We start from the raw sequence: 18,683 nt of genomic DNA on the forward strand, positions 1-18,683 counted from the left end.
CCGTCTTGGAATAAAAAGAGTCAGGTCTCAGCTCCGATCATTATTTGTTATGTGACCTTGGGCAAATCACTTAACCTCTCTGAGACTCATTCAACTTCTTTATCTACAAAAGAGAGATAATAATTCGTATGTAATCTGTCTCATAGGGCTACTGTAAAGATAGCACTCTGTAAAGTCTAAATGTGACCAAAAAAAAAAAAAAACCCAAGCAGCATCCAACCATTATCTTCACATAAAGAGAATCTCAGGTGAATAAAAAATATTGAAAGTTTACATTCTCAATATCCTTCCTTTAAGTTTTATCACTACTGCAATGGCCTTAACAGTGGTCGGCTTAGCACAATGGGAGGACTGTTCATTTCCTAATGATCAGGGAGGGGGGGACAGATAGGGGAAAAGGGGGATTGTAGGCATTGTAGGGAAAAGCAGCACTGGAGGACTGTTCATTTCCTAATGATCAGGGATGGGGGACAGATAGGGGAAAAGGGGGATTGTAGACATTGTAGGGAAGAGCAGCACTGAAACCTCTCCTTAAAAAAAATGAAATCAAGGAAAATTTTCTGGCCTAGTTTTGGGGATCATCCAATGCTCATCTTGACTGATTCAAGGGCTAAAAATCCACAAGGACACAATGTCTCCAAATGTACTTTTGGATCCCAAAGTTGTTTCATATAAATGAATGTTCAGGTTATCACACAAATGCTTGCAGGTAAAGCCCTCAGTTCTAACCTGCTCTCAACAGTGAGGCTATCTTAGCTCATTGGTACAGTGTCTTGCAAACAGTAGGCAACTAAGCTCAACCTAAAAAGTAGGGCCAAAATATAACGATTTAGACTGTAGAGAGAGGCCAAAGGCCTCCTGATGGAAAATGCTATCCACATCCAAAGAAAGAACTATGGAATTTGAGTGCAGATCGAAGTATACTATTTGCTATTTTTTTTCTCTTCTGTTGAGTTTTGTTTCCTCTTTCTGGTGGTTCCTCCTATTGGTTCTAATTTTTACTTACAACATCACTAATACGAAAATATGTTTAATAAGAATGTATGTACATATAGCCTACATCAGATTGTGCGCCGTCTTGGGGAGGATGGTGGGGAGGAAGGAGAAGAAAAATTTTAAACTCAAAAGCATATGGAAATAGTGATTGTTGATAAATCAAAAAAGAAGAAAAAAAAAGAAAAAAATAGACTGCAAGGAGAGGGAGAAGGGAATGCTACAAAAGTAAGCAGAGATCAGACCAGAAGACTTCAACTGTCTTTCTATATATCTAAAGGTATTTCTAAATGCTTGAAAACAAATTCTATAACAAATGAACCCAAAGTGTATTTTTTGTACATTTAGCTCCCAAAGTAAGTAAATAACTAGTTTATGGGCAGATAAATGCCATAAATTTACTTTTTAACATTGCTATCAAAGCCTACAGATTCCATGCGACACCTATTTCTAGTTGGTTTATTAATAGAAACAGATTTTTCTTACCTCAATCCGATTCAAGTCTCGTGGCTGTTGGTTTACTGACATTGATTCAGAATAAGAATCAAATAATGCGCAGTCCCGTTTGGGTTTAAGAAAAGCTGGAGGGAGACAAAAGAACTACAATGATATACACATTGACCATTGTTTTGCACTGTTTCTCCTTTGTGAATTGAATGCTTTAAAAAAAAAAAGTTAATTCATTCTTGCTTGCCACAGCAGCCAGTAACAACACCGTAATCAAACATAAGGTGAATTTAGGCTGTTTACTCATTTTTGAAACACTACAGAGCACTTGAATATCATGATGGCTCATATTTTGCTATCCTGCTAAAAGTAAGAAACTGCATTATTCAAGCATTTTTTCCCTCAGTCTGGATTTTACAGCCAAGAGAGTTAATACTGTACAGATGTTTCAAAGATATTGATGAAATGCTCACCCTTTCAGAGTAGATAATGAGGAATAAGAACCTGTATTACTTGCCAATTTAAAACAGGGAAAAACAACTTTTTGAGGTTATTACACACACCCCCCACACACACACACACACCCTCCCAATAAATAGTAGTCACTGATACTGTTAAAGTTGGGGACTTTTGAGCATGAGTTTTTAATATAGATATTAAACAGTCTTATCATTAAACAGCGTTTGGATTCAGATACAAGATCACGTAACCTCTCTAAGACTCACTCAGCTTCTTCATCTACAAAAGAGAGATAATAATTCTCATACAATCTATCTCACAGGGCTATTATACCTGTTATAGCACCCCATCATACAGGAGTATGGGAAGAGCTGCCTCAATAACTAGGAAACTTGTCAATATTTCAAAGAGAAATAGCTGATCTACAATTTGATAAGCATTTATTCATCATAATTGTAAAATGAAGTTCAATCACTATAGTATGTCCTCTTTAAAAGAAAAGTTTTAACAAGGTACAATAACGTATTAAATCTTAATTCTTCCTACTAATTTCTTCCCAAGTCCATGAAATTCCATCAGAAGGCCAGTATTAGGCACAAAAATACCAATTCACTGAAGTAGAAGGGATTTTAGAAATAGTGTTTCATTCTCTCCCCAAAGCATAAGTGATGATACAACACCTTCCTGAATTCCTAATGATAGGGAACTCTATATATCAAAGCATCCAATTCCACACCTGAAAAGCTTTTTAGGAAGTTCTTTATATTAAGCTGAAATCTGTTTCTACGTAACTTTCATACTTTGGTAACAGGTACATTACTTTCTATAAATACAGATCTGAATTTTGCAAGAAAAGCACAGAAAACCCAGGACATGGTAATATTTCTAGCCATGACTGGCCTCTTAAAGATTAAAATTACCATGTTGCCTACCACAATTTCTCCAATATCATTTTGCCTCTTTCAGTGTACCTTTTGATTCACTTAGAACACACAATACAAGTAGTTTCCAGGCCAACATAGGACTTCTCTTTCAAGCACTATCACCCAGTGTTCCAACCATTATAAATTAGATCATCTGTTCCTAGGAATTAAAGGAAGACAAGCATCTCATTGTGAATAAACCAAACATTTGCTAAGCCTATACTGAAACTGCCTACACTGTAATCCACTCCTGCAAAAATTTCTAACAGCTCATAGTTAAACTGCAGTATAGTCCAACCTGCCATTCTAGTTCCTCAGCTTTTAGGAAGGAGAAAAATATTTTCTTTTCAGCTACTTAAATTAAAGCTAAATTCAGCACTTTCCATTTCACCAGAAAGAAACCTGTGAAGTTTTGAACTCATGGCAGTATCAAGGCAGAGGTATGTTCTCCCTGAAATCTGTCAAGAGTTGGATGAAATCTAAAGAAAAATTGGATGTAGATCAATTCAAAAATTTTGGAACCAGATTATGAGACTCCAAGGAAAGTAAAAATGTGAAGCCATTGATATGTTAGTAACTGTGACTATGCACATTCCCTATAGTCAGGCTAAAATAGCAGAATTAATCTAAGATGGACTGGTTTTTTCTTTGAGACACACAAAATGACTGAAGTCAGAAGGGTTCTTGGTGGAGTTTTTTTTTAAAGTGGCTGTGATTATATCTAGCCTTTAAGTTGATTATTCAGCCCTGGGTGGAGAAAGAAGCTGTATTTCTCTGAATGATGAAGAGGATTCCAGTATTTCTTCCAATGCCTTGACTGCCTCTGAACAAAAGAGTCATTAAAAAACAAAACAAAACAAAACAAAACACTGATGCCCCATCCTTGAAGTTTGCCTTTCCTAAATTTAACCTGTTCTTTTTCTCATCTCCTAAATTCACTGTGACTGAATTTAAGAGGGATTTTAGGAAGTCTTAAATGTTTGCTAGTCACAACATAATTATTATTTGCAATTAATCCTGCCTACCCTAGAAAGCCATGCAATTTTTGCTTAATTGAAGGGTAGGTAATGAATTCTTCAATGTTTATGTATAGTTCCTGCTGACAGCCTCCATAAAAGGCTAAAAAGAGACAAGAAGCATTGTTCCAAAAGACTGTTTCATTAGTCAAGGGAGGTTGCTTCCTTGGAGGTTCTTCTTTACAGAAGCCTCTTTATTGAAGAATAAGCTATTCACAGTAACCATGCCACATCAAGAAATTAAAGAGACCACGCCGCTTTTGCTAACACACTGCTTCAGCATAATTCAGCCAGAGTATTTTTTTATCTCATCAGCATCTTTTGAAACATCAATGAAATTATAAATGAGGAATTCTCTAATCCCTCTCCTCATGGGAAAGATGATTCATTCAACAATCAACAAGCATTTAAAAAAAAAGCACCTACTATGTAGCAGGCACACTATACTAGAACTGGGGATATAAAATATCCCTTATCTGTAAAACAGAGATAATAATAGCACATAGCTCCTGGGGTTGTTATGAGGATCAAATAAGACAATATTTGTAAAGTGCTTAGAGTGGTGCTTAGGTACCACATTGCTGCTAGCTATCATAGGTTGCAAGTGGATAGGATGCTAGGCCTGTAGTAAGGAAGACGAGTTTAAATCTGGTCTCAGACACTGTGCTAAGCACTTGATAAATAGGTCTGACCCTCAAGGAACATGAAAATATGGCTAAAACAGGGGTAGAGGGGGTGGTGAGGGGGAAGGCCACTTCATTAGTAAGACCGAGAGATAAAAAGTCCAGTTTGGGGGTTTGTTTTTTGAAAAGTGGCTGTGATTTTATCTAGAATCATCTCTCTCCCCTTTTAAATCAACATTTCAGCTCCCGATAGGAAAAAAAAGCGGCCTTTCTCTGAAGGATGGAGAGCATTCCACTATTCTTTCAGATGTCTTGACTGTCTCTGAACAAAAATTGCTGTAATAATAATAATAAATATAATATAATATAATATAACATAACATAACACAACACATAATGTAATGTAATATAATATAATATAACATTTATATAGCACTTACTATGTGCCAGGCACTGTGCTAAGGGCTTTACGTTATTATCTCATTTGATTCCAACAACCCTGAGAGTTTAGGGGCTATTATTATTATTCCCATTTTACAGATGGGAAAACTGACGCAAAGAGAAGTTATGTGACTTGCTCAGGGTCACACAGCTGGTAAGTATCTGACACCAGAGTTGAACTCAAGTCTTCCTGACTACAGACCCAGCACTCTATTCATTGCGCTACCTTTAATATTTAGTATTTATGTAATGTCTACTATGTGCAAGGCACTATTCTAAGTACTTTACAAATATTATCTCATTTGACCCTCTTAACAATCCTGGGAGGGAAGTGCTCTTATTATCACCATTTTACAGTTGAGGAAACTGAGGCAAACAGAAGTGACTTGTTCAGGGTTACACAGCTAACAAGTATCTGAGAACCAAATTTAAACTCAAGTCTTCCTGACTCCAGATCCAGTGCTCTATCCAACTAAGCCAACTAGCTGTCCTAGGTATTCATCTATTTACAATTTTCAGTGGAAACAGACGGATTTGTTTAGTTTATGGTGGCTCCATCCTCATTAAAGAGGTCGACAACATAGATTACTTAGGGGTGCCAGTTTCTACACTACGAGGATTCTCGGGCTTGGGTTTGTCCCAGGTGTTTATGAGACCTCTTGGGAAAACTTATGCTGTGTCTAAATCTACAGAGTCAGCTACATTTGGAGACTGCTCAGCTCTACAGGGAGTCTGTCTTTTCACGTGATCAAAGCAATGCTATTTTGTACCTTAACCAATGCCTTGCCAACTTGCAGGCCTGAAATGAATGGGAGTGGCTTGAGTACAATCCACCTCCTACATGCAAGGCACTAGAGCTATGTGACAAGTGGCAAACACATACACACATACATACATACACACATACATAGTTGTAGTTTAGTTATGTCTGACTAACTGACCCCACAGATTCTGTCCATCAGGTTTTCTTGGCAAAGATACTGGAGTGGGTTGCCATTTCCTACTCCACTGTGTTCCTGTTTTACAGATGAGGAACTGAGGCAAATAGGAGTTAAGTGACTTGCCCAGGGTCACATAGCTAGTAAGTGTCTGAGGGCACATGTGAACTCAGGTCTTCCTGACTCCAGGCCCAGAGCTCTATCCACTGCACCACCTAATTGGCCTTCACATACATACATACATACATACATACATACATACATACATACATACATACGGTATGGTGAACTCAGAGACCTTTCCCTGGGTTATTACTTTCCATTTGCCCTGTATATATCTTGTATATACAGTTATTTACAAGCTTTCCCTTCTATTAGAAAGTGAGCTCCTTGAGGGCAGGAACAGTGTTTTTGCCTTTGTTTGCACCTTGAGTACACAGCAGTTTCAGGAACATCAAGGGCTTAATAAATGTTTGTTGACTGAGGGGCTAACTGATTGGTCCCTGCTCTCACTTTGTAATCCTCTTAGACATCTTGCCCTTGAGTTTCGCATCTTCAGGGTTACTCTGAAAAGGCTCAGTCACTGCAATCTTCATGGAGCACAGTCATTTTTGTCTTATCTTTTGAGTTTCTTCCTGCATATGAATCTATCCATTATAATCCACATTTTCAACACCTCAAAGCCAGAGTACAAGTATGAAGAAGAGATGGCACATAAAAGAAAAAGGGGTGTTAGAGGGTGCGCGTATGGCTGAATGAGCAGCTGTCAGATCTACATTTCCCCTAGATGACTGAGAAGAAAAAAAGAAAACATATGTTCCAAAGAAGGAACATTGCTATAATAAGCAGAGAGAGATAAGAAAAGGAATAAAGAAATCAGGGTAAGAGCACCTATGCAGGAGGAAAGCCAAGAAAATTTTTGAAAAGGAAATTTTAAAAGACCAAATTACATATAAATCCTACTACAGTAGGACTTCTATTTTGATTTTTTTTTTTGCTTTAGCTAAACAGTATAATACTGTAGATAGCACTTTTTAGTGATTTAAGAATCTTCCAGGGGGCAGCTAGGTGTTAGAGAACCAACCCTGGAGTCAGGATGATCTGAGTTCAAATCCGGCCTCAGACACACAACACTTACTAGTTGCGTGACCTTGGGCAAATCACTTAACCCTATTGCCTAGACAAAAGACAAAAAAGCAAAAACAAAATAAGAATCTTCCTTATATTTAATTAAATTATTATAATAATTATTATTATTATTAATTAGATTTAACCTTTCTTATATTTTAATTATTTGCAAATCCCCCTCCTGTCCTAAAAACAGACTCAACAATGGTAGTCTTTCATAAAAATGTTTCAGATTTTTTAGGAACAAGTAGAATTGCTCCCAGAAGGGAAATATTTTAGGGGACTAGGACATAATTGATTTTGTTGATGTTCTTTAGTAGGAAATGGGAAATTGCAAATTCATAGGATAAGAGGTAACATGCTTATAGAGCTATACTTAGAGCTAGAAAAGACCCTCTAGTCCTTCATTTTACAGATGAGGAAACAAAAGCTAGAGAGGATGACTCACCCAACGTCATACGGGTGGCCGGGATCAGAGGCAAAATCTGAACCCACATTTTCCAACTCCAACAGTAGCGTAGTTCCCATTTAACCAATTATAATAGGTGATATGAGTAAACTGAGGTCATGAGGTGGGGAGGGGCCTGCCCACAGTCCCACCGGTAGTATGTAGCAGACATGGTATTTGAACTCAAGCACTCTTTGCTCTTTACCACATCCAAGCAAGCGAAAAGCATCCATCAAACACTTGTTGTATACCAGGCACTAGTTACTGGGGACACAAAGAAAGGTAAAAATAGCTCTTGCCTTCAAGGAGCTCACGTTCTCTCTAGATGATCAGAATCATAAAATAACTTTGATAAACTGAAAATATTACTGGTCATTTAATCCCCTGATGCCAAGTTGGGCACTGTCTGTTGTCTGGAGTCAGGAAGACCTAAGTTCAAATTCCACCTCACATACTTCCTAGCTGTGTGACCCTACGCAAATCATTTAACTTCTATTTACCTCAGTTTCCTGTAAAATAGGGATGACAATAATAGCACCTACCTCTCTGGGTTGTTGCAAGGGTCAAATGAGATAATAATTGTAAAGCACTTAGCACAGTGCCTGACAGTTCAACTCTCTGTTACCCCTATTTGGGGTTTTCTAGGCAAAGATACTGGAGTGGTTTGCCATTTCCTTCTCCAACTCATTTTACAGATGAGGAGACTGAGGCAAAGGTTAAGTGACTTGCCCAGGATCACACAGCTAGTAAGTGTCCTGATTCCAACCCCAATACTCTATCCACAATGCCACCTAGCTGCCCTGGAACTCAGTTGCCTACTTTATAAACTCTACTTTATGGGTTAACCTATATCAGAGATGTCAAACTCACAGCAACAGTATCACACTCCCAAGTGAACCAGAACCAGATTAAAATATAATTGGGAATTGATAAATGGTCAAAGGATATGAACAGGCTGCTTTCAAATGAAGAAATTAAAGTTATCTAGAGTCACATGAAAAAATGCTCTAAATCACTACTGATTAGACAAAGGCAAATTAGAACAACTCTAGATTGGCTAACATGACAAAACAGGAAAATGATAAGTATTGGAGAAGATGTGGAAAAATTGGAACACTCATGCATTGTTGGTGGAGTTATGAACTGATCCAACCATTCTGGAGAGCAATTTGGAACTATGTCCAAAGGGCTATAAAACTACGTATACCCTTTGGACCCAGCAATACCACTACTAGGTCTGTATCCCAAAGAGAGCATAAAAAAGCGAAAAGGACCAACACGTATAAAAACATTTATAGCAACTCTTTTTGCGGTGGCAAAGAATTAGAAATTGAGGGGATGCCCATCAATTGGGGAATGGTTGAACTAGTTATATGTATGAATGTAACGGAATAAGAAATGTTCCATAAGAAATGATGAGCAGGCAGATTTCAGAAAAACCTGGAAAGATTTGTGTGAACTGATGCTGAGTGAAATGAGTAGAACCAGAACATTGTACACAGTAACAGCCATATTGTGCAATTACTAACTTTGGTAGACTTAGCTCTTCTCAGCAATGAATGATCTAAGACAATGCCAAAAGACTCATGGTGGAAAATGCTATCTACATCCAGAGAAAGACTAGGGAGTCTGAATGCAGATCAAAGCATACTATTTTCTCTCTATTTTTTTTCTTTCTTGTGGTTTTTCCCTTTTGATCTGAGTCTTCTTTCACAACATAACTATGTGGAAATATGTTTAATATGTTTATACACGTGTAGCCTATATCAGATTGCATGCTGTCTTGGGGAAGGGGAGAAGGGAAGGAGGGGGAAAGACACAGAACTCAAAATCTTATCAAAATGAATGTTGGAGAGGTGGAGCCAAGATGGCAGAGTGAAAGCAGGGACTCCCCTGAGCTCTTCCCCAAACCCCTTCACATACCTCTAAAAAATTACTCTGAACAAATTCTAGAGTGGCAGAACCCACAAAGAGAGAGAGTGAGGCAGATTTCCAGCCCAAAACAATCTGGAAGGTTGACAGGAAAGGTCTGTTGAACCTGCCTGAGAGAGGAGCACCTAGCATGCAGGCCACAGCACAGACTTGGCCTCAGCAAAGCCAGAGTAGGCCATGGGGGACTGAATCACTGACAGCAGTGGTAGTTTCCAGTCTTCTCAGTCCACAGATGACAGAGACAATTTAGAAGGTCAGTGGGAGAGGTCTGTTGGAACTGGGTGAGAGAGAAGCACAGTCTAGTGCAAGGCTGTAGGGTGTGGCAATATAGCCCCAGCCCCAGCAAACTAGGAGGCGGCATTGGGAGTGACTGAATCAGCAGTGGCAGTGGCAGCAGCAGTGGCAGCAGCTGCTCTTGGAGCTATTAACCTACAGACTGAATGTTTTAAAGTCACCTATTTTGAATTCCAGGAACCAAGATGGTGGAATAAGCAGTAAGCTACCCTCATCCTCCCTCATTGACCTTGAAAAACCCAGAGAATATTGCCCCAAGAAAAATCTTGAAATAGTGGAGACAACAGAAAGCCAAGGTGTAACAGTCTTTTAGCTTGGGAGGCTAGGGGAGATTAACAGAAAAGGTCCCTCTTGCTTTGGCTGAAGGGGACCAGAACAGGAAGGTAGGCATCCCAGCCAGCCAGCAGCAAGCCTCACCTCAGCAAACCAGTAATCAGGTCCCTAGATTCCAGCACAAGAAGCCTGGGACAGTGCCCCCTATGCCCCAGAAGCAGAGATCAACTTTAAAAGCCAGAAAAAAGGCAAACAACATGAGCAAAAAGCAACACAGAAAAACAATGACCATAGAAAAGTAACTTGGTGACAGGGAAGATCAAAACACAAATTCAGGAGAGGACAGCATTTTCAATATACCCACATCTGAAACCTCAGACGGGCATATGAACTGGTGTCAAACCCAAAAAGCCTTCTTGGAAGAGCTGAAGAAGGATTTTAAAAGCCAAATAAGAGAGGTGGAAGAAAAATCAAACAATTCCTTTAAAAATACAGTTGACAAAATGGGGGAAGAAAAGTACACTAAAGAAAACAACTCCTTAAAATGTAGAATTGGACAAATAGAAAGGGAGGCACAAAAACTCACTGAAGAGAACTCCCTAAAGAGTAAAATGGGCCAAATGGAAAAGGAGGTTCAAAAGCTAACTGAAGAAAACATTTTATTAAAAGTCAGAATTGGGCAACTGAAAGCTAATGATTCTATGAGACATCAAGAATCGGTCAAACAAAATCAAAAGGATGAAAAAATACAAAAAATGTAAAATTCCTCATTGGAAAAACAACTGACCTGGAAAAGAGATCCAGGAGAGATAACTTAAGAATTATTGGTCTACCTGAAAGCCATGATGAAGAAAAGAGCCTGGATAGCATCTTTCAAGAAATCATAGAGGAAAACTGCTCTGAGGCCCTAGAACCAAAGGGTAAAATAGCGATCGAAAGAATCCACCAATTATCTCCTGAAAGAGATCCCAAATTAAAAATGCCAAGGAATATTGTAGCCAAATTCTAGAATTATCATGTCAAGGAGAAAATCTTGCAAGCAGACAGAAAAAAACAATTCAAATATTGTGGAACCACAGTCAGGATTACACAGGACCTTGCAACTTCTACATTAAAAGAGCAGAGGGCTTGGAATATGATATTCCATAAGGCAAAGGAGCTTGAATTACAGCCAAGGATCAACTACCTAGCAAAATTGAGTATAATCTTTGAGGGGAAGACATAGACATTCAATGAAATAGGGGGACTTCCAGACTTTCCTGATGAAAACACCGGAGCTCAATGGAAAATTTGATCTTCAAATACAAGACTCAAGAGAGGCATAAAAAGGTAAACAGGTAAGGGGGGGGGGAAACCATGTTAATAATAAGGATAAACTTTTTACCTCCCTACGTGGAAAGATCATACTTATAACTCTTAAGAACTGTATCTTTATTACAACATTTAAAAGGGATATACATAGACAGAGGGGATGGGTTTAAGTTGACTTTAATGCTATGACAAAAACCTAATGAAGGGGTGAAAAGGAACTGTAATGGGAGAAGAGGAAAGGAGAAAGCAGAAAAGGGTAAATCATATCACATGAAGAGGCACAAAGACATATTACAGTAGAAGGAAAGAAGGGGGGGGAGATGAGCATTGTTTGAACTTTATTCTCATCAAATTTGGCTCAAGAAGGGAATAACATACTCAGGTATAGAAATTTAACTTGCTATTAGGGGAGAGGGGAAAGAAAAGGGAAGGGGGGGATAGAAGGGAGGGAAGAAAGTAAGGGAAAAGGAAAAGAAAAGGGAGGAGGCTGATAGAAGGGAGGGCAGAGTGAGGGAGTCGGTGGTCAAAAGAAATGGATCACCAACTTTCAAAGAATCCAGTTGGAAACTCAAAGATTCCCAATCAGGCCTCACCACTTTGTAGGTAATCCGGCTGCAGGGTTTGTGGCAGAGATTCAGGCAGTGGATAGCCATTCTTCCTGGCCACGATGAGGTGAAAGGCAGCACAGAATTCAGGCAGTGTCAAGGCTCCGTCACAGTCCACATCACTGAGCTCCCTGAAGGCAATATAAATGACAACCTGACACCAAGGAACCAAGGGAATCTTCAGCCCATTACACCTATAACCAGCTTCCAAACTTCTTTAGCTGCTGTCAGGCAGCCCCTAAAGGGCTCTGGCTGAAAATATTCATATTTGATACCTATGGGGGGAAATATTTTTAAATCTTTTTAGATTTTTTAATTTTTTTTAAATTTTAAATGTTTTAAATTTTTATGTTAAAAAAACTATGGGGAAATAACAACTTGGATTTACATAGTAATTTATATCTAATAGGCACTAATTAGCAAGCCCACAAAGGCCCTTGAAAGCTTTATTATTCTAAATTTGCAAATGAAGAAGCTACAAAAGAGAAGAGTGGCCCTCAGTCCACAGTCAGTGCATCTTCAGTCAGTCTGCAGATAATACACGTTGGCTGGATTTTCATTGTGTGAAGCTCTGAACTAGTAGCAATCTCAAACTGGTTCAGAAGTTAAGCTCAAACCCTGAGATCCCACCCATGTATCACACAGTGTCTCCTCAGACTTTCCAATGCTTGGTGAGAACAGAAGGGGGAAAAAATTCCCTTTTCTCACTTAGAGGAAAGGCCTTACACCCAGTAAAATCAAAAGTACTATGAACTTGAAACTTAACAGGATACTGAGAGTGAAAAAGATTAAGAGATGGGTTGCAATATTTCTTATTTTGTTTTCTGGGCAAATTCCATCCAAGTCCTCTCCTCCTGCCTCATGTATGATGGCCCAGTGTTCTCCAAGTGAGTGGTCCAAACACAAATACAGTCCAGCCTACCTAAGTACCACCCGAAGGATGGCCACCAGATGAATGATTTAGGGGATGGGGGAAGAAAGCAACTCATGAAGACCACCTTTTATTGTGGAGGGACTGAGATCATCAGTGTAGCCCCAATGATAAACTCAAGTTTAAGACTTAAGATTTAAAGTACACATTCCATCCATAAACTTTATCTGGGTAGCTAGGTGGTGTAGTAGAAAAAACACTAGTTCTGAAGTCAGGAGGACTTGAGTTCAAATCTGGCCTCACATACTTACTAGCTGTGTGACCCTGGGCAAGTCACTTAACCGCCCATCCTCAGGAGCACTTACACCTAGACTAGAAAGCGCCAAGTGGACTAAATCTTTAACTGACTGAAAGACAAGTTATCTAGTCTTTTCTAGCTCTAATTTCTTTAAACACCACCTCCTATTTATCAATCAAAAATCATTTGTTAAGTGTTCCAGGTACTGTGCTACCTTTGCTAGAGTAAAATGATTAGCAGGTAGGGTAAAGGAGTATGCCTAACAATTATTTAAATGGATTAGCAGAGGTGGGGAACCTGAGACCTCAAGGCCGCATGTGGCCTTCTAGGTCCTTGGGTACAGCCTTTTGACTGAGTCCAAGTTTTACAGAACAAATCTTTTTATTAAAGGAAGGAAAGGATGGTGCTAGATAAGTCAGACAGAAACAAAAGCACTACCTTGAGAAATTTAGTTTGTTTTCAACTACTGTTTCACAATGAATGAGCAATTCCTGGGCATTCAGGGTCTTATATAGCCACAACAAAGGAAACTTAGTCGTCCAAGTACTAACACCCCCATAAGCTCAACCCTTCCTCTCCTCACCCCATTCCCAGCTCAATTTGCTTTTTAAGTGCATGGTAAGATGTCAGGACAAGTATTGCACTGAAAAAGAAGGTCTTATTTAAGGAAAATCTAAAGTAAATTCTATGTTACTTTTGTCTTACACATCATCTTTTGTGAAACCATATGCTTGTCAAGGGATAATCTGAAATGTCATCTATTGGGACAAAGATGCAGTGACTTTTCTCCTCTACTCCACTGAAGCTACTCTATAAAAAGTCAAAGGTATCACCTTTAGAATACATATATACATGTATTAGCATAATGCAGGTAACAGTACATAGAGATAATGGTATAATACAAATAATATTATATACATATAATACTGTAATACATATAATAGTATATAATATAATGGTATAATATAAATACATCATACAATACAAAGTGATAGCATAGTGCCTATCACAGTAGGAGTTTAAGAAATGTTTATTTACTGACTGACTTTAGCTTCCACTGTACTTGGCTAAAACAAGAAAGGGAGGAGTTCTATAGTTTGTCTCAGGTTTTAGCATCAGAATAGACTGAACATAAATACAGTTTTAGAATCTGAGACTTTGCAAGGCACAAACGTCATTGACAGCACTGTCCATCGTCACCAAATAGATGAACTCACAAAGATGGCAAGCAGTTTTACTCAATAATTAAAGCAAAAAAGAACCTTTTATCATTAAAAAGAATGCCTTACATGTATTTAATCAGCCTTTTTTTTAATGTTTAGAACAGTTTTTTGGTACTCTTCCCAGCGTGAAGTCAGATACTGGTCCACTCAATGCAGTGAGGTTTACAGAAAAACCAAATGGTTCTCATAAATGTAAATGGGGCCATCTGCACCATTCTTGAAACAAGCTCATCAAAAGCAAAATCAGCTGGCTTGTTAGTAAAGTGCTGATGAATTCCACAGCCGTACTTATTAAACGTTAGGTATTAATTAGGGCTTATCTGACAAAACACAAGTCAGATATGCAGAGCTCAGATACAGCTAAAGTATTTTAAATTAAACTTTATCACTGCAAGCCATTACTTGACTTACCCATCAGCTTGTTATATATAGACATGGATTTAACTAGTTCTTTAGGTAACTCACTGGAAAGGTGAAATATTTGGAAGGTAATAAACCAGATAGAACTTCTAATACATCATCTAATACTTAGTGTGGAAAATCTGATCACAGAATCACAGATGTAGAGCCAAAAGGGACCTCCGAAGACAATCTCCTCATTTTACACATCAGGAAGCTGAAGCAGAGGTATTAAGTGACTTGCCATGGGTCACATAGCCAGTAAGTGCAATCTTGATGACAGAACAATATTTTTGAAGTTATTTTAAACATTAAGTATTTAAATAAAATTTTAAAGTTCCTTTAAAATAGTAGCCTTTCAGACTATTAAGAAAACCTGTTAAGATAGCTGCATTTAAAAAGAGAACTGATGAAGCAGCTTAATAGACTAATGGTTCAGTTTTACTTACCATATGTAAGAAAGCTCTGGAATAGTCAGCTTGGATTTGGTGAAAAAGTTCTTTGCCAGGGAACCTATAAAAAAAAAAACCACACTCTTTAAACAATAAGTTGATTACTCGTCTGATACAGCATTAATATCTGTTTGCATCAATTTGCATGGCACTTCCCATCTTGAATTCAACAAGCACTCCCATGAACAAAGGTGAAATCTGCCTTTCTCAAACTTTAACACCTTGGCAGCGAGGAATTAAGCCAATAAAAGACTTCCTACACTTAAAAGAGTATGGCCAGAAGCCAGAATATGCTGGATCTTTATCTTGTTTGTGTTATGGACCCCTCTGTTGAAGCCTATGGACCCTTCTCTGAATCATGGTTTTCATTCCATTAAAAAAATAATGCATAAAAGTTTTAATGCATAAAAAATGTCGATGCACGAAAAATATTTTTAAATTTTATCAGCTTTAATTTCTAATATAATAAATATCAATAGGTATAACCCACATACACAAAAGCTCTTTGGAATTCTCAATAATTTTTAAAAGTGTAAAAATGTCCTGATACCTAAGAGATTGAACACTACTATACTAAGTTAAACTCCTAAAAAATACACACACATATAAGTAATTAAAATATTATATATATATATATATTTATATATATATATATATTTATATATATATTTATATATTCAAATTTATATTTTAAAATAGTTCCAAATTGTGTAAGTTAAACCTGATTCCCTCTCCCACTCATTCCCATAAAAGAGCTATAATAGAGTTACAGCCCTTACCATGGACTCAGTAACTTTTAATAAATATGACCCCAAACATCATATTCAAAACTATTTTATTAATGGTGATGGTGTTGTACAGTATGAAGAATAAAATTTCCTAAAGTACATATGTTTAAAAAGGACTGAATAATAACTATTCAAGACTTACTGATCTACTGAATACGGTCTTGCCTGACTTCTCTGAAATTCTTACTTTATTTATATATATATATGTGTGTGTGTGTGTGTGTGTGTGTGTGTGTGTGTGTGTGTGTGTGTGTGTGTGTGTTTGCTTTTTGGTGAGGCAATTGGGGTTAAGTGAGTTGTCCAGGGTCACACAGTTAGTAAATATCAAATGTCTGAGGCCAGATTTGAACTCAGGACCTCCTGACTCTAAAGGCCAGAGTTCTATCTACTTTGCCACCTAACTGCCACATTACCTTATTGATATTATAACACTTCCAAAAATGAAAGTGTACCAGGGTCATGAGCTTAAGAAAAGTTTCTTTGCGTAGGTTTAGCCAGCATCTTTTAAAGAGACCTTTGGGGACACAGGATCATTTGATAGCTTTTTGAGAAACCTACCCAGAGAAGTATTTTTTAACTTTTTTTTTTACTACTTGCAAATATCTCTGCAGTGAGCAAAAGCACTACTGAGAGAACAAGTTAATAGCTCTTCTGTGTTAGAAATCAGAAAGACTTCCTTCTATTTTCCTGAGTTGTTGACATTAAAAGCTTCATCTTGTACTCTAAGTACAAGTACTCTAAGTGGCCCTGGGCAAGTCACTTAACCTATTTGCTTCAGTTTCCTTAATTGTAAAAATGGTGTTATAATAGTATCTAACTCAAAAGGCTGTTGGGAGGATCAAATGAGATAATATTTGTAAAGCACTTAGCACATTGCCTAGCATAATGCTTATTCCCTTTCCCTCTTCCCTCCTTGTACTATTGTAGAAGGAATTCTCGGCTTTTAAAATACATGAACCAAACCTTATTCCCTCTAAATGATCAGTCTTCTGTTTCCTATCCCACAGTGCCAAAAAGCCTCAAATCTTCAACTGGAGAACCAGCCAAATCAAGGCCAAACAGCATTGACTGAGGATGAATCCACAAAATCAAGTCTATTTCAGCCACAAGAGTTACACATTGATTTATTGTAACTGCTATTTAAATCATGCTTTAAAGTTTTTAATCTTCACTCTTTCACCTGAGCTTAAGAATAAAATGTTGTACTATCCCCATTTCACTGATGAGGAAACTGAGGTTCACAGGGGTCATGCCTATATTCACACAACTAGCAGGTGTCAAGAGGTGGGATTTGTACCCTAGACCATTGTCTTTCTCTTCCTCCTCTTCCTTCTCCCTAGCTTCACTTAGTTTGGCACCTCTGTTCTGTCTTTCCTGCTTACAAGCATGCTTGGGTCCCAGACACCTCTGGAGGGTGATTGGGCCACTGCTGGCCCGTGGCCACAGACACCAGGATCAGACTGAGTCTGGGTAGCCAACCTAAATTCATTTCCATGCTTCCTGCCTGCATTAAGGATCACAAGCATTCTCACAGCACTCTTTTTATGCCTTGGCTTTATACTTATATCCTAATTTGTATTTATTTGTTAGCATGCTTTATCTTCCCTACAAGAATATAAACCAGCAGTGGATTATAGAGAGAATGGAAGCAAGGAAACTAGTCAGAAGGCAATTTTAATAGTCCAGGCAAAATGCCGAAAGGCCTAAACTAGAAGTGGTGGCAATGGGAATAGGAGAAGAGAGATGTGAGAGAAATTGTAGCAGAAAAATCAGCAGGGCTTGGGGACTAATTGGATATTGGGGGAAATGAAGAGGGAAGATTCCATGATAACTCTGAGTATGGATGATGAGGAAAATGGTGGTACCATTAAGGGAAATGGTTAAGTTGGGGGAGGGGGGACAAGTAGATTTAAAGGGGAAATTCAGTTCAGTCACTGATATATTAAGCTTCAGGTGCCAGTGGGACATTCATGGAGGGATGTCTATCAAGCAGTTAGAGGAGTAGGATTAGAACTCAAGAAAGAGGTCAGGTTTGGAAATAAACTTGGAGTCAAACTTGGAGTCTTGGAGTCAACTCCACAGAAGTGTTAAATGAAGTCATGGCAGGAGATGGAATGACTGAAGAGGTGGAAGAGGAGAAAGAGGAGGAGGAGGGAGAGAAGAATGGAAGGAGAAGCAGAGGGGGCTAAGAACAGAGTATCAGGGGCCTGCTCCATTTAAGGGGATGGACAAGAAAGACAATGCTAAGAGGAGTTATCAGAGAAGTAAGTGTAAAGATTAAAGAGAAGTAGTATCCACTTTTTGGTTTTGTTTTTCTTATTTGGTTTCCTATCTATAGGGAACTTTCCACACAGGAACTTCCATCACCTGAGCAGTAAGGCAACTCATCTACAACTTAGTTCATAATTCACCTAGGCCACTGGGAGCTAAATGAACTAACTGCCCATGTCTTCCAGCTAGTCTACGTCAAAGGCAGCATTCAATCCACATCTTCCTGACTCCAAGAACAGTTCTGGAGCCACTAAGCCAGGAAGCCTCTCCAATATACACAAGCAATTTGCATTTCAAAGCAAGAAACTAGGCTTAAAGAGCACTTTAAGGTATCTGGTCACCTCAAATCAATCCATAATTAATTCAAGCTAATCACCACCCTTCACAAACACAGCACTCATTGTACTTCTCTGCTTCAGTCATCAGTCCCGTTCAAAGCTTTTATTTTGTTGTCCTAGGAAGATATGTCCCAGCAGAGGAAGGTAAAGATATCTCCTTCAACGTGAGTGTAGCACTACCAAAAGAAACCTTATCAGTGGATACACAACCT

General features: G+C 38.3%; 1 protein-coding gene across 8 annotated transcripts in view; it reads right to left on the bottom strand.

Annotated features, from left to right (window-relative positions):
• REPS2 (RALBP1 associated Eps domain containing 2) overlaps positions 1-18,683 on the bottom strand; it is a 352,146-nt gene that overhangs the window by 110,572 nt on the left and 222,891 nt on the right. For all 8 annotated transcript variants that reach the window (XM_078146089.1, XM_078146083.1, XM_078146082.1 and 5 more), the window contains 3 exons: positions 15,072-15,135; positions 11,820-11,962; positions 1,480-1,574 (listed from right to left, as the gene is read on the bottom strand). In XM_078146089.1, coding sequence (XP_078002215.1) covers positions 1,480-1,574; positions 11,820-11,962; positions 15,072-15,135 — 302 coding nt within the window. The remainder of the gene's footprint in view (positions 1-1,479; positions 1,575-11,819; positions 11,963-15,071; positions 15,136-18,683) is intronic.

This window comes from Phascolarctos cinereus, unplaced genomic scaffold (assembly GCF_003287225.1).
Source record: "Phascolarctos cinereus isolate Bilbo 61053 unplaced genomic scaffold, phaCin_HiC Scaffold_726;HRSCAF=1367, whole genome shotgun sequence".
NCBI classification, from domain to species: Eukaryota; Metazoa; Chordata; class Mammalia; order Diprotodontia; family Phascolarctidae; genus Phascolarctos; species Phascolarctos cinereus.